This window comes from Dermochelys coriacea, chromosome 8 (assembly GCF_009764565.3).
Source record: "Dermochelys coriacea isolate rDerCor1 chromosome 8, rDerCor1.pri.v4, whole genome shotgun sequence".
Taxonomy (NCBI): domain Eukaryota; kingdom Metazoa; phylum Chordata; order Testudines; family Dermochelyidae; genus Dermochelys; species Dermochelys coriacea.
The window spans coordinates 107,275,856-107,289,247 of record NC_050075.1 but is presented as its reverse complement, the minus strand read 5'-3'; the positions used below and the strand labels follow the sequence as shown (position 1 = coordinate 107,289,247).

Genomic DNA, 13,392 nt, shown 5'->3' with positions numbered 1-13,392 from the left:
TGTGGGGCTCAGCCTAAGATCAGGGGCCTGCCTGCACTGAGCCAGCCTGACCGCCCCTCTCTCCTCCCCACAGCGGGCGCTGCCCCCATGTTCCCTGTCCCCTTGCAGCCGCTGCCCTCGCTCTGGAGGCTGGTGGAGGAGCAGGTGGTGCCCAGCGAGAAGCCCGAGGTGAAGAGCATCCTGGGGGTGGACCTGGTGGAGCGCAGCTTGGAGCTGCACGCGGAGGTGAGCCACCCTGCCAGCCCCGGGTCCGGCCCCAAGCCCAGGGAGCTGCTCTCGTCCCGCAGGAGCAGTTCATTTCCCTTGGGGTTTAGCCACCTGCACCCAGCCCAGTGCCCCTTCTGGCTGGGTGCAGGCAGCTCCCCTGCTTGGGGGAGGGTTCCCAGTGGGGCAAGGGGGCTTTGTGGGGCAAGGCAGGATCCTGGCATTGAACGAGCCGGGCTGGGTTATCAGGGATGCGGCCTGAGGGCAACCCTGCCAGGTGGGGTGGGAGTAGGACGTGCCCATCGGAGAGCCAGGCCCCTGCTCTCCTGCAGCCTCCCTTCACGAGTGCTGCTCACGGCCTCAGCAGATGTGGGTCCCTCTCCCCGATCCCCTGCAGTGGGGCCCCATCCCATGCCAAGGGCTGGGCTCAGTTGTTCCCCAGCGAGCTGTGGGGGGCTGGGCGGGGGGATGGGACAGACAGTCCTTTCCCCAGTGAGAGAAGCATCATTCTTTGGCACTGTGGATGGTGCCACCCTGGCCACGGGCCCCTCCTGCGTCAAGAGTCCAGCCCCGAACAGAAACGCCCACACCCAAGGAACGTGGGTTGGGTGGGGGGGTTGTAGCGGCTGGGCAGCCTTAACTCTGTGTTCCCCACCCCGCCCCCGCCAGGATGCTGCCAGTGCGCCCAGCCCCGGCCACACACCCAAGGGCCCCCACCCTCCGGCGCTTGCAGCCCCAGGCTGGGCCCCTGGGTGAGGGGCTTCCAAGTAATCCCCCCCACACACACAGGGGGTGTGTGTCGTCTTCACTCTCGTTCAGGTCCGTTTCTGTTGTCAACTGCTGGGCCGGCCCTGCGATGCCCTCGGGGCAATGCCAGCGCTGCAGCCCGGCTCTTTTCACATGCTTCCCTGCAGGCCCATAAACAGCCCCGTTGCCTCCTGCCCATCACCCTGCCCCCCGTGACCTGCACTCATTTCTCCATGGCAGTGGCCTCAGAACTGGGGGCAGGGCAAGGGCAGCAGCTTCAGGCCTTTTTGGGAGCCTGAATGCTGCTGGCTGCGGGCCTGTGCCCTCTGCCCCGGCTGTGGGGTCACGGTGCCCTGGGCCGGATGGTGCTGCAGGCTCCTGCCTGCGGATGGGATGGTGGGGGTGCCTGCCTGTGTGTGTGGGGTGCACGTGGGAGGGTTGTCCTCATCCCTGCTGCAGGAAGGGGCCCGTGGGGGCCTCCCTGCCCCTCTCCCTCCATGCAGAGTCCCACTTGGACCGTGGGTGGGGCCAGACCCGGTGCGGTGCCATGGGGCTGGGGTGGGGCTCAGGGCTGCGTTCCCAGGTAACGCCCCTCCTGCCCCATGCTGTCTAGGTGGAGACCCTGGTGGAGCTGTGGCGGGAGGAGCGCTCGGCCTGCACCTGGCTGGGTCAGTGCCCCCCGCAGGGGGCCGGGGACTGGGCTCTCCTGACAGCCCCCACCCACCTCAAGGAGCTGGTGAGACGGGAGCTCCGGATGCTGCTGTTCAGTCTCCAGCAGAAGGCGTCCCAGGAGGGCAGGTACCTGGGCTGGGTGGCATCCTGGGCACTGAGCCCCCCATGGCCCTGTCATGGACCCCCAGGACCGTGCCCCACCCCTTGCTTGGGAGCAGCGTCTGGGAGGAACCTTCAGTGCACCAGACCCCCCCATGGGGCCCCTCTCTGCCTCAAGGGCTGGCACCACCGCCTCCGAGACAGCTCTGGGCACCCTTCTGCTCCGTCCAGCGCGTGCACCGAGATACCCCTGGGGGAGCCTGGTGCCCGGCGCAGGGACAAACACACCCCCTGCCTGCAGCGAGGCTCCCGCAGCGGGGCCGAACTAGGTGGGCTTCTTGGTCAGCCGGACGCAGGGCTGCTCAGCCCCGAGCCCATGGCTTGGCCTGTGTCGGTCTGACCCCGAGGAGCCCCTGACTCCTTCCTGTAGCCTCCCCCCCAGTCCTTTGTTCTGGGCTCAGCTTCCCTGCGGAGAGGTGGGCAATCAGCTCCCTTGGGCCCCTCCACCAGTCCTTTTCCATGGCCCATCCTGGCTCAACCGGCTGCGCCATCCTTGTCTCTGTCTCCCAGCCTGCCTGTCCCCCTCCCCGCCCTGGTAACACTGACAATAAAGGGGAAACTGAGGCACACAGACTCTTCATGAAAATACTGCAGAAAATTCCCCCTTTCTCAGACTCCTCCGGGGGAGAGTTGTCTCTGCTCGGTACCTGGCAATGGAGCCTCGTCTCCTCACTCCAGCCTCCCCAGGGCCCCCAGCCCTTCCTGATTGCTGCCCAGCTGCAGGAGCGCTGTGTGTGGGGAGCTATCCCACCCTGAGACCTGCAAGCCCCAGTCAGCATGGGGGGGCCCTTTGGGGTGAGGGTTACCCTGGTGCTGCCCCTGCTGTGCTGCAGGGCTCGGTGCTCTGCATGGTGCTGCTGGAAGGGGTGGGGAGCCGAGGACCCACACGCAGCCGGCCCCAGCTGGAATTCCTGGCTGCCTGGCAGTGCTGGGGGGTGCAGGGGCGCTGGGCCTGGTTGTGCTCGCGGCTGGCTGAGCCCTTCTCCCTGCCCAGGGGCTGGGATTGCAGAACCGCTGACGCAGGAGCCGCCCGGCTTAGCCCCTTCTCTGGGCCAGCTTAGCCTCCAGCAGCTCTTCAAAGGGCCTTGGGAGCCGGACATTAGCCAGCTGCAGCTCCCGGGGCAGACCAGTCCCCCCACAGCGCCGGAGACTCTGCTTGGGCCAGGTGCGAGGGGTCACGTGCGGGGCACCTGCAGCTGGAGGGGGCCAGGGCAGAGCAGGGAGGTGCCCTGGGATGTGCTGGGCACTGAGGGCTCCACCAGGCAGCAGGGTGCCGGGTCCTTTCCATTGCTGCTGACTCCCTGTGCCTGGGCTCGCTTTGATCTGCCCCGGCTCTGCCAGTGCCCCTTGATCCCGACAGCCCTGGGCTGGCACCGTGCTCGCCTGTGTCAGCAGGAGCAGCGCTGGGCGCTCTGTCCTGGGTGATGTCTGGCCGGAGCCTGGGCTCCCTGCTTGCGGGGCATCCCTCATTCCAGCCCTTCATGCCCACCTGGGCCCGCTCCTTGGGGTGCCTACAGCCTCGCTGCCCAGCCTGGCCCAGCCATGGCTACTGAGCCCCTCCAGCTGGTGGCCCTCCCCAGCCCAGGCCCCCAGGGCCCAACCCAGGCCAGGGGTCTCACACCACGTCTCCTCCCCTCCACAGGGACGCAGCTGGGGCCATCGCCAAGTACAGCCCCCACGTGGTCAGCTTTGCCCTGGGGCCACACGCTGGAGGGGAGTGTGCAGGACAGGACAGGTCCCTGTCTGGGGGCACCAGCACCAGGTGGGTCTGTGCCCAGGCACGGCGAGCGCTGCTCCTGCCCCTCAGCTGGACAGATGGTCTACCTAGCTGGCCCCCATCCCGAGGTGTCTGGGCCCCAGTCACCCTCTGCCCTGGGAGCAGGGCTGGGCTCGTCTCCACTGGACAGATGGGAACTGGGCCACCCACAAACTAACCCCCCACTGGACAGCCCTCTCTCCTGTGGGTCAGCAGCAGGGCACTCCTGAGGTATGCGGGTGGTGGCCAGAGGGCGGGTAGTGCAGTCAGTGTGGGGCCAGCTCGGTGTATGCCAGATCCTGGCTGCTGCCTTGGAGCGCTCCTGGAGCTGGGCACCGTAAGGGTGCCACCCGCCCGAGTGCTCCGCCCCAGTCGTGCCCACTGTCTGGTGACTCTGGAACCTAATGATGACAGGATACTGCCAACTGGCTCCTTCGAACCCCCAGCTCCTGGTGCTTTGGTTACAGTGGGAACGTGTAAACATCTCCCACCCCAAACTGCCCCTGACACCTCCCCAAGGACTCAAAGTCCTCCTATGCCCTTCCCCTCCCGCCCCTCCCTGCCAGCGACTCTGCCACCCAGCCCTGCACCAGGGCTGAACCACTCGCTCACCAGCGGCCTCTCTGTGGGGTTCCTGGGGCCTGGCTCTGGGGCCAGATCTGTGAGCGCGTGGAATGCTCCCACCCCAATCAGGGGGGGATGAGCCAGAGGTGCCAGCCCTTCCCCCACTGGAGGTGCTGCTCCCTACCCCCCTAACGGTTCTGGGAAAGGGGCCCCCGCCATGGTCCCCTGGCAAACCCTGTCTGTGCTCTGTCCAGCCCAGGACCTGGCCTTGTCCACCACCTGGAGTCCCTCAAGGACAAGCTGAGTGTCTCCCGCATCCACCAGGTGCAGACCTATCTCCGGTAGGTGAGCCAGGGGCTGGCAGATACCATCCGCCCCAACCCAGCCCAGAGCCGCCTGCGGGGAGCAGAGGGGGACTGGAGCGAGCGCCTCAGCAGGGCATGGGGAGGGGAGGGGTGGGCTGGAGCAGGGGGCCATGCCAGGGCTCAGAGCGATGCCCCCGGTGCTGCAGCTCTGCCCTTCCAGCCCAGTGCTGCTGTGGGCTCACTCAGGGCTCTGCTCCCAGAAAGCCTCCCAGCCTCGCCCCCATGGCCGCGCCCTGCCCTGCAGCAGGCTCCTGGCAAGAGCCAAGTGCTAACACCTCCCTTTGGGTGCTCGCCCCAGCTGAGGGTTGGGACTGAGGGGCACTGCAGAGCTGTGGGGGGAGCCCAGGGCTGGGATAACAGGGACTGTGGGTCGGAAGTAAGGGGCACTGGCAGAGCTGGGGTGAGTCTGGCTCCCCGCTGGGTAATGGGCTGTTTCCCTGGCAGTGTTGGCATGTCAATATCTCGACCCTCCCCGGGGAGCAGCCCCTTGTGTGGGAGGTGCTGGAGGTGGGACTGTGGCAGGGGAATATCAGCGCCTGAGGGGGGGTGTAACGAGGCTGGTTCTGGCAGGACCCAACTGAGAGTTCCAATTCAGGACAAAAAAGAAAAGGAGGCACCTTAGAGACTAACAAATTTACTTGAGCATAAGCTTTCGTGAGCTACAGTTCACTTCAAATTGCTTAAAGCAGGGCAGTTACAACCCGAGGCCGGGGTTCCTATGCACACCAAGACAAACCAAACCCGCCAAACAGGGAAGACTTTGGTTTTACCCCACCGGCTAACCACAAATCACACAAGCAATTCCCGTAGACACTCCAGTTTCCCAGTATCACCACCAGCGCCACTCGTTATGGGGACAAATGGTTATGAAAACCAGTCCCCCAGTTAAAGAAAAAACGGTTCTCTCGATCCCAAAGGACCAAGCCCCAGATCCAGGTCAATATACAAATCAGATCTTACCCACAAATCAGGCTGTTGCCAATCCTTTAGAATCTAAAATCCATAGTTTATTCATAGAAGGAAAAGGTATAGCTGAGAGCTAGCACTGGTTAAATGAATCAATGACATACAGTAACGGCCAAGTTCTTGGTTCAGGCTTGCAGCAGTGAGGGGAGAGGACCCCTCACCACCCCACTGCATTGCTCCTGGTCTGGGCCCAGGGCTGGGGGGTCCAGCATGGGCTGGGGTGTCAGGCTCCGTCCCTGGCTCTGCCACTGGCTCCCTGGGGTGCATTCCTTCCCTGCTCTGTGCCTGTCCCCAGCGTCAGGGGTCGGGATGGCTCACAGCCCCAGGATGGAGAGGTCTCCCTCATGTGGGCACCAGGGGTTACCTGTACCCAGCCTCCAGGCGAACCCCTTCTGCCCAGCCTCTCCTCCAGACATGGGTTCCCATCCCAGGAGGTTGGTCCTCTGTCAGCTCTTGTGACCCTTCCCAGCCACCCGGCCAAGCCACACAGCTCCAGGACTGGGGGTCCCTAGCAGGCGGGTTAACCCTGGCATCTGGTGAGACAAAGTCCCACTGCCATGTGCTGTGAGTGGGCATGTGCCCAAGTGCCAGGGGTTGTGCCCAGGGGCCCCAGGGCATGGCAGGGAAATGTTTAGAGCAGATGTCGACCCTTGTCCCGGCACCCCTCATTCCCATGCAGCTGCTGCCCACCTAACCCACCTGTCTCTTCTGCCAGGGCCCTGCTGGAGGAGGAGTGCCGTGCCCTGGAGAGACACATCTGCCACCTCCGGGTAGGACCCCTGAGATGGCGGGATCAGCAGGGGGCACTGGCCCCGCCCCGGGCTGTGTGGGAGCAGAGAGACGCCCCCTGAGCCACCCTGCACACCTCACCAGGCGGCAGACTGTCCCTGGTCATGCCAGGCCATGGCCCCCACCGGGGCAGCCTGCTGGGCTGTGCAGGGATGGACTTGCCCTGCCCCACAGCAGCCAACCTCACCCTGGTCCCCAGGGCCCATGTGCAGGGGAAGGGCTGCAGGGAGGAACACTGGGAGTTGGGGCTGGGAGCCAGGACTCCTGGGTTCTATCCCCAGCTCTGGGAAGGGAGCGGGGTCTAGTGGGTAGAGCCGGGGAGGGCTGGGAGCCAGGACTCCTGGGTTCTATCCCCAGCTCTGGGAGGAGGGCGGGGTCTAGTGGGTAGAGCCGGGGAGGGCTGGGAGCCAGGACTCCTGGGTTCGATCCCCAGCTCTGGGAAGGGAGCGGGGTCTAGTGGGTAGAGCCGGGGAGGGCTGGGAGCCAGGACTCCTGGGTTCTATCCCCAGCTCTGGGAAGGGAGGCGGGGTCTAGTGGGTAGAGCCGGGGAGGGCTGGGAGCCAGGACTCCTGGGTTCGATCCCCAGCTCTGGGAGGGGAGCGGGGTCTAGTGGGTAGAGCCGGGGAGGGCTGGGAGCCAGGACTCCTGGGTTCTATCCCCAGCTCTGGGAAGGGAGCGGGGTCTAGTGGGTAGAGCCGGGTGAGGGCTGGTAGCCAGGACACATGGGTTCTATCCCCAGCTCTGGGAGGGGGGCGGGGTCTAGTGGGTAGAGCCGGGGAGGGCTGGGAGCCAGGACTCGTGGGTTCGATCCCCAGCTCTGGGAAGGGAGCGGGGTCTAGTGGGTAGAGCCGGGGAGGGCTGGGAGCCAGGACTCCTGGGTTCGATCCCCAGCTCTGGGAGGGGGGCGGGGTCTAGTGGGTAGAGCTGGGGAGGGCTGGGAGCCAGGACTCCTGAGTTCGATCCCCAGCTCTGGGAGGGGGGCGGGGTCTAGCGGGTAGAGCCGGGGAGGGCTGGGAGCCAGGACTCCTGGGTTCGATCCCCAGCTCTGGGAGGGGGGCGAGTTCTAGTGGGTAGAGCCGGGGAGGGCTGGGAGCCAGGACTCCTGGGGTTCGATCCCCAGCTCTGGGAAGGGAGCGGGGTCTAGTGGGTAGAGCCGGGGAGGGCTGGGAGCCAGGACTCCTGGGGTTCGATCCCCAGCTCTGGGAGGGGAGCGGGTTCTAGTGGGTAGAGCCGGGGAGGGCTGGGAGCCAGGACTCCTGGGTTCTATCCCCAGCTCTGGGAGGGGGGCGGGGTCTAGTGGGTAGAGCCGGGGAGGGCTGGTATCCAGGACTCCTGGGTTCTATCCCCAGCTCTGGGAGGGGGGCGGGGTCTAGTGGGTAGAGCCGGGGAAGGCTGGGAGCCAGGACTCCTGGGTTCTATCCCCAGCTCTGGGAAGGGAGCGGGGTCTAGTGGGTAGAGCCGGGGAGGGCTGGGAGCCAGGACTCCTGGGTTCGATCCCCAGCTCTGGGAAGGGAGCGGGGTCTAGTGGGTAGAGCCGGGGAGGGCTGGTATCCAGGACTCCTGGGTTCTATCCCCAGCTCTGGGAGGGGGGCGGGGTCTAGTGGGTAGAGCCGGGGAAGGCTGGGAGCCAGGACTCCTGGGTTCGATCCCCAGCTCTGGGAAGGGAGCGGGGTCTAGTGGGTAGAGCCGGGGAGGGCTGGGAGCCAGGACTCCTGGGTTCGATCCCCAGCTCTGGGAAGGGAGCGGGGTCTAGTGGGTAGAGCCGGGGAGGGCTGGTAGCCAGGACTCCTGGGTTCTATCCCCAGCTCTGGGAGGGGGGCGGGGTCTAGTGGGTAGAGCCGGGGAAGGCTGGGAGCCAGGACTCCTGGGTTCGATCCCCAGCTCTGGGAAGGGAGCGGGGTCTAGTGGGTAGAGCCGGGGAGGGCTGGGAGCCAGGACTCCTGGGTTCGATCCCCAGCTCTGGGAGGGGGGCGGGGTCTAGTGGGTAGAGCGGGGGAGGGCTGGGAGCCAGGACTCCTGGGTTCTATCCCCAGCTCTGGGAGGGGGGCGGGGTCTAGTGGATAGAGCCGGGGAGGGCTGGGAGCCAGGACTCCTGAGTTCGATCCCCAGCTCTGGGAGGGGGGCGAGGTCTAGTGGGTAGAGCCGCGGAGGGCTGGGAGCCAGGACTCCTGGGTTCGATCCCCAGCTCTGGGAGGGGAGCGGGGTCTAGTGGGTAGAGCCGGGGAGGGCTGGGAGCCAGGACTCCTGGGTTCGATCCCCAGCTCTGGGAGGGGAGCGGGGTCTAGTGGGTAGAGCCGGGGAGGGCTGGGAGCCAGGACTCCTGGGTTCGATCCCCAGCTCTGGGACGGGAGCGGGGTCTAGTGGGTAGAGCCGGGGAGGGCTGGGAGCCAGGACTCCTGGGTTCGATCCCCAGCTCTGGGAAGGGAGCGGGGTCTAGTGGGTAGAGCCGGGGAGGGCTGGGAGCCAGGACTCCTGGGTTCGATCCCCAGCTCTGGGAAGGGAGCGGGGTCTAGTGGGTAGAGCCGGGGAGGGCTGGGAGCCAGGACTCCTGGGTTCGATCCCCAGCTCTGGGAAGGGAGCGGGGTCTAGTGGGTAGAGCCGGGGAGGGCTGGGAGCCAGGACTCCTGGGTTCGATGCCCAGCTCTGGGAAGGGAGCGGGGTCTAGTGGGTAGAGCCGGGGAGGGCTGGGAGCCAGGACTCCTGGGGTTCGATCCCCAGCTCTGGGAAGGGAGCGGGGTCTAGTGGGTAGAGCCGGGGAGGGCTGGGAGCCAGGACTCCTGGGTTCGATCCCCAGCTCTGGGAAGGGAGCGGGGTCTAGTGGGTAGAGCCGGGGAGGGCTGGGAGCCAGGACTCCTGGGTTCGATCCCCAGCTCTGGGAAGGGAGCGGGGTCTAGTGGGTAGAGCCGGGGAGGGCTGGTAGCCAGGACTCCTGGGTTCTATCCCCAGCTCTGGGAGGGGGGCGGGGTCTAGTGGGTAGAGCCGGGGAAGGCTGGGAGCCAGGACTCCTGGGTTCGATCCCCAGCTCTGGGAAGGGAGCGGGGTCTAGTGGGTAGAGCCGGGGAGGGCTGGGAGCCAGGACTCCTGGGTTCGATCCCCAGCTCTGGGAAGGGAGCGGGGTCTAGTGGGTAGAGCCGGGGAGGGCTGGTATCCAGGACTCCTGGGTTCTATCCCCAGCTCTGGGAGGGGGGCGGGGTCTAGTGGGTAGAGCCGGGGAGGGCTGGGAGCCAGGACTCCTGGGTTCGATCCCCAGCTCTGGGAAGGGAGCGGGGTCTAGTGGGTAGAGCCGGGGAGGGCTGGGAGCCAGGACTCCTGGGTTCGATCCCCAGCTCTGGGAGGGGGGCGGGGTCTAGTGGGTAGAGCCGGGGAGGGCTGGGAGCCAGGACTCCTGGGTTCTATCCCCAGCTCTGGGAGGGGGGCGGGGTCTAGTGGGTAGAGCCGGGGAGGGCTGGGAGCCAGGACTCCTGAGTTCGATCCCCAGCTCTGGGAGGGGGGCGAGGTCTAGTGGGTAGAGCCGCGGAGGGCTGGGAGCCAGGACTCCTGGGTTCGATCCCCAGCTCTGGGAGGGGAGCGGGGTCTAGTGGGTAGAGCCGGGGAGGGCTGGGAGCCAGGACTCCTGGGTTCGATCCCCAGCTCTGGGAGGGGAGCGGGGTCTAGTGGGTAGAGCCGGGGAGGGCTGGGAGCCAGGACTCCTGGGTTCGATCCCCAGCTCTGGGACGGGAGCGGGGTCTAGTGGGTAGAGCCGGGGAGGGCTGGGAGCCAGGACTCCTGGGTTCGATCCCCAGCTCTGGGAAGGGAGCGGGGTCTAGTGGGTAGAGCCGGGGAGGGCTGGGAGCCAGGACTCCTGGGTTCGATCCCCAGCTCTGGGAAGGGAGCGGGGTCTAGTGGGTAGAGCCGGGGAGGGCTGGGAGCCAGGACTCCTGGGTTCGATCCCCAGCTCTGGGAAGGGAGCGGGGTCTAGTGGGTAGAGCCGGGGAGGGCTGGGAGCCAGGACTCCTGGGTTCGATGCCCAGCTCTGGGAAGGGAGCGGGGTCTAGTGGGTAGAGCCGGGGAGGGCTGGGAGCCAGGACTCCTGGGGTTCGATCCCCAGCTCTGGGAAGGGAGCGGGGTCTAGTGGGTAGAGCCGGGGAGGGCTGGGAGCCAGGACTCCTGGGTTCGATCCCCAGCTCTGGGAAGGGAGCGGGGTCTAGTGGGTAGAGCCGGGGAGGGCTGGGAGCCAGGACTCCTGGGTTCGATCCCCAGCTCTGGGAAGGGAGCGGGGTCTAGTGGGTAGAGCCGGGGAGGGCTGGGAGCCAGGACTCCTGGGTTCTGTGGCATTGTGCTGGGCAGGGGTTTGTGGCTGAGTGAAGCGGCAGCGCCCTCTGCTGGGGGCCGGCGGCTTGGCCACTGCATGGGTGGGCTCTGGGTTTCCCAGTCCAGGATGTGCTGGTGAAATATTTCACTGGGCCTTTTCTGGGCAGTGCCATGGCGATGGGCCAGGACCAGCCCCCCGTGGGACCGCTCCCGCTCCCTGAAGGTGCTCAGTGCAGGGGTGGCTGTTGCAGGCATTCCTGGTGGCGGGGGGCCGCCCTGCTCTGAAAGACTCTGCAGTAACAAACATGCCCCTCCCACACCCTGGGGGCAGTGGGGCAGGCGGTGTTCTGACTCTTCCCCCCTGTCTCCAGCGCTGCCTGGAGGAGGAACACCGAGCCGCTGCGGGGCCGGCGCAGGAGCCAACGATGGCTGGTAAGGGACCTGCCAGACCTCTCCCCAGGGAGCACACAGCCAGTGTCCCAGCCCAGCCTCCTTGCCCTGGTCGGGGTGCAGCGCCACGTCCCCATCACGGAGATGCAGCTGGCTCTGGGGAGGGTTGCAGGGTTTTTAACAGCCGCACAGGGCCAATACCCAGTCGTGCAGGGCAGCCAGGAGCTGGCTGAGCCAGTGGCAATGAGGGAGGCGAGCTCACTCAGCACCTCCGCAGGCCCCACTCTGCACCCCCCCAGGCAGTGCTTGGGGCAGGCCAGCGAGAGGCGCTCTGCCTCTCACCAGCACTTCCCTTCTGTGCAGAGCTGCAGGAGCAGAGACGAGCCATGGAGCGGGACCTGCAGCTGGGCCAGCTGGGCCCCAGGCCTGGCCTCTCCCAGGAGGTCCAGTGCCCTGAGCCTGTGGCCCCCCCGACAGCCCAGGTAACCCCCTTTGAAGAAATTGCCCAGGGGGACCCCTGCACAGCAGCAAATACAAGCACCTCAGGCTTGGGTCTGAGGGGCACCGGCTGGGCTGTGTGTGTGGGGAGGAGAGGGGGCTCCAGGGATGGGATGGGGTGGGCTGTGGGTCAGATTGAGGGGCACTGGTAGGGCTACAGGGACCCCAGCGGGCAGCAGGTTGGAGTGAGGGGCACTGGCAGGGCTGCAGGGGGCAGACTGGGAGTCCGGGGGGCAGTGGGTTGGAGTAAGGGGCACTGGCAGGGCTGCAAGCTGGGAACCCGGGGGGGGCTGGTGGGTCATAGTGAGGGGCACTGGCAGGGCTGCAGGGGGCAGGCTGGGACCCCCGGGGATGGCAGGTCACATAGGCCGTGCTGGTTGCAGGGGTCCCCATTGCGACATTATTGCAGGGCCTCAGGCTATCACTGCAGGCTGGGGTGGTGGGTTTGCGGTCGGTCCCGGCTGAACCCTGCTCCCTGGGCATGAGCCCATCTCCGGATGTGGGGCGGGGCGGGGTGGGGTAGGCGGTGCTCCGTCCCGGCCAGGCTCTGCTGACGGCACTGTCTCCCTGGCTCTGCAGGTGTCCCGTGGGCCTGGGGAGCCCGGCACCAGCCAGCGTGTTCCCCCGCCTGGCACCAGCCGCTCCGTCCCCGTCGGGCCGCCGAGAACCAGCCCCGCCAGCCCCAGGCACTGTGCTGGGCCGAGTGCCTCTCAACGGATGCAGCTGCTCTCTGGGTGGCCTGGCTGGGGGGCTCCATGGAGGGGCTGCGACCCCCGGCTGGGCCTCTGGGCACCAGGACCTGGCCACGCCATCACCCCCAGGAGCTGGGGTTCCCCCTGCAAGCCCAGCCTGCAGCCGCCTGGCCCCCCCGCCAGTAGGGCCCAGCCTGGCCTTCCTCCCCTTGCCACCCGCAGAGCAGCACCCACCCCTGCGCCCCCTCTCCGGCCGCCACCTGAGGCTGCTGGGCTGCCAGGGGCCGAGCTAGCGCAGGGAGCCTCACCCTGCCTGCCCTGGGGCATGGGAAGGGATCCTGGGGCAGCCTGGCATGGGCAGGAGGTCCTGCGCCAGCTCCCCCCAGCTCCAGTGCCGGTTATTGCCCTGCTGGGTCCCTCTGTCCCCAGCTCTGCCTTGCTCTGCCCTGGAGGCACCCAACCCGCAGGGGCATTGTCCCCCCTCTCCCGCCGGTATCAGCCCCCTCCACATCTTGGGCAGCTCCTGAGCTGAGCCCTGGGCCTGGCCTGCAACACCCCCTCCTGGCTGCCCCCTACCATGGTGCACGGGAGCCGTGCAGCGTGCCCTGGCCTAGGGTCGGGTGGGGGGGTGCAGGTACCATGTGCCCAGGGGATGGGGGGCAGTGGGGGAACGGAAGCTGCCTGGGGCCTGATACTTCTCAGTGCTCCTGCCTCTGGGGGGGATGGGCCCTTGGAGCCAGAGGCAGGTGCTGGGGTCTGGCACCGTGCCCTCTCTGCGGGGCCTCACCCACCCTGGCATGACTCTCACAGCTGCCCTGTGGGGCTAGGAGCTCTGACCACTGTGGGGGGGAGCTGGGACCTGCTGTGGGCGTCTCTGCCCAGCGCAGCAGGTAGCAAGGCCAGCGTGGAGGGCAGGGCCCGCCCCTCCGTGCAGCCTGGCAGCTGGAACGGGACCCATCGTTCTCCTGGCTGCACCAGGCCATAGCATCTGGGCGGGCAGTGCCATGGGGACGGGGTACCAGGGTCGCTCACGCTTGCCTCCCTCCCCCCCCCCCCCCCCAAAGAAGGCAGCCAGCATCCGGAGCAGGAATATAAATTTCATTAAAATCTATCAGACTTTAAAACTCTACACGGCATCACTGGCGCGGCGCACAGCCCAGGCCCCAGCACCGTATTGCACAATTAGACGGGAAGAGCGTGTTGGGCATCACTGCACACGGGGCAGGGCACAGGATCCATGCAGGAAGCAGTGACGCTCCGCGTCGGTGGGGGGGCAGGGCAGTGGGGGGTGGGTGGGAGA

General features: G+C 66.9%; 1 protein-coding gene across 1 annotated transcript; it reads left to right on the top strand.

Moving 5' to 3' along the window:
- The first annotated feature begins 73 nt into the window (after positions 1-73).
- Positions 74-12,517, top strand: CCDC24 (coiled-coil domain containing 24). Its single transcript, XM_038413930.2, is given in 9 exon segments — positions 74-225; positions 1,565-1,749; positions 3,425-3,544; positions 4,357-4,443; positions 6,149-6,203; positions 10,884-10,944; positions 11,266-11,369; positions 11,371-11,384; positions 11,980-12,517. Coding segments are annotated over 9 exon segments (1,170 nt in total). The 5' UTR covers positions 74-87; the 3' UTR covers positions 12,386-12,517.
- The last annotated feature ends 875 nt before the right edge of the window (positions 12,518-13,392 follow it).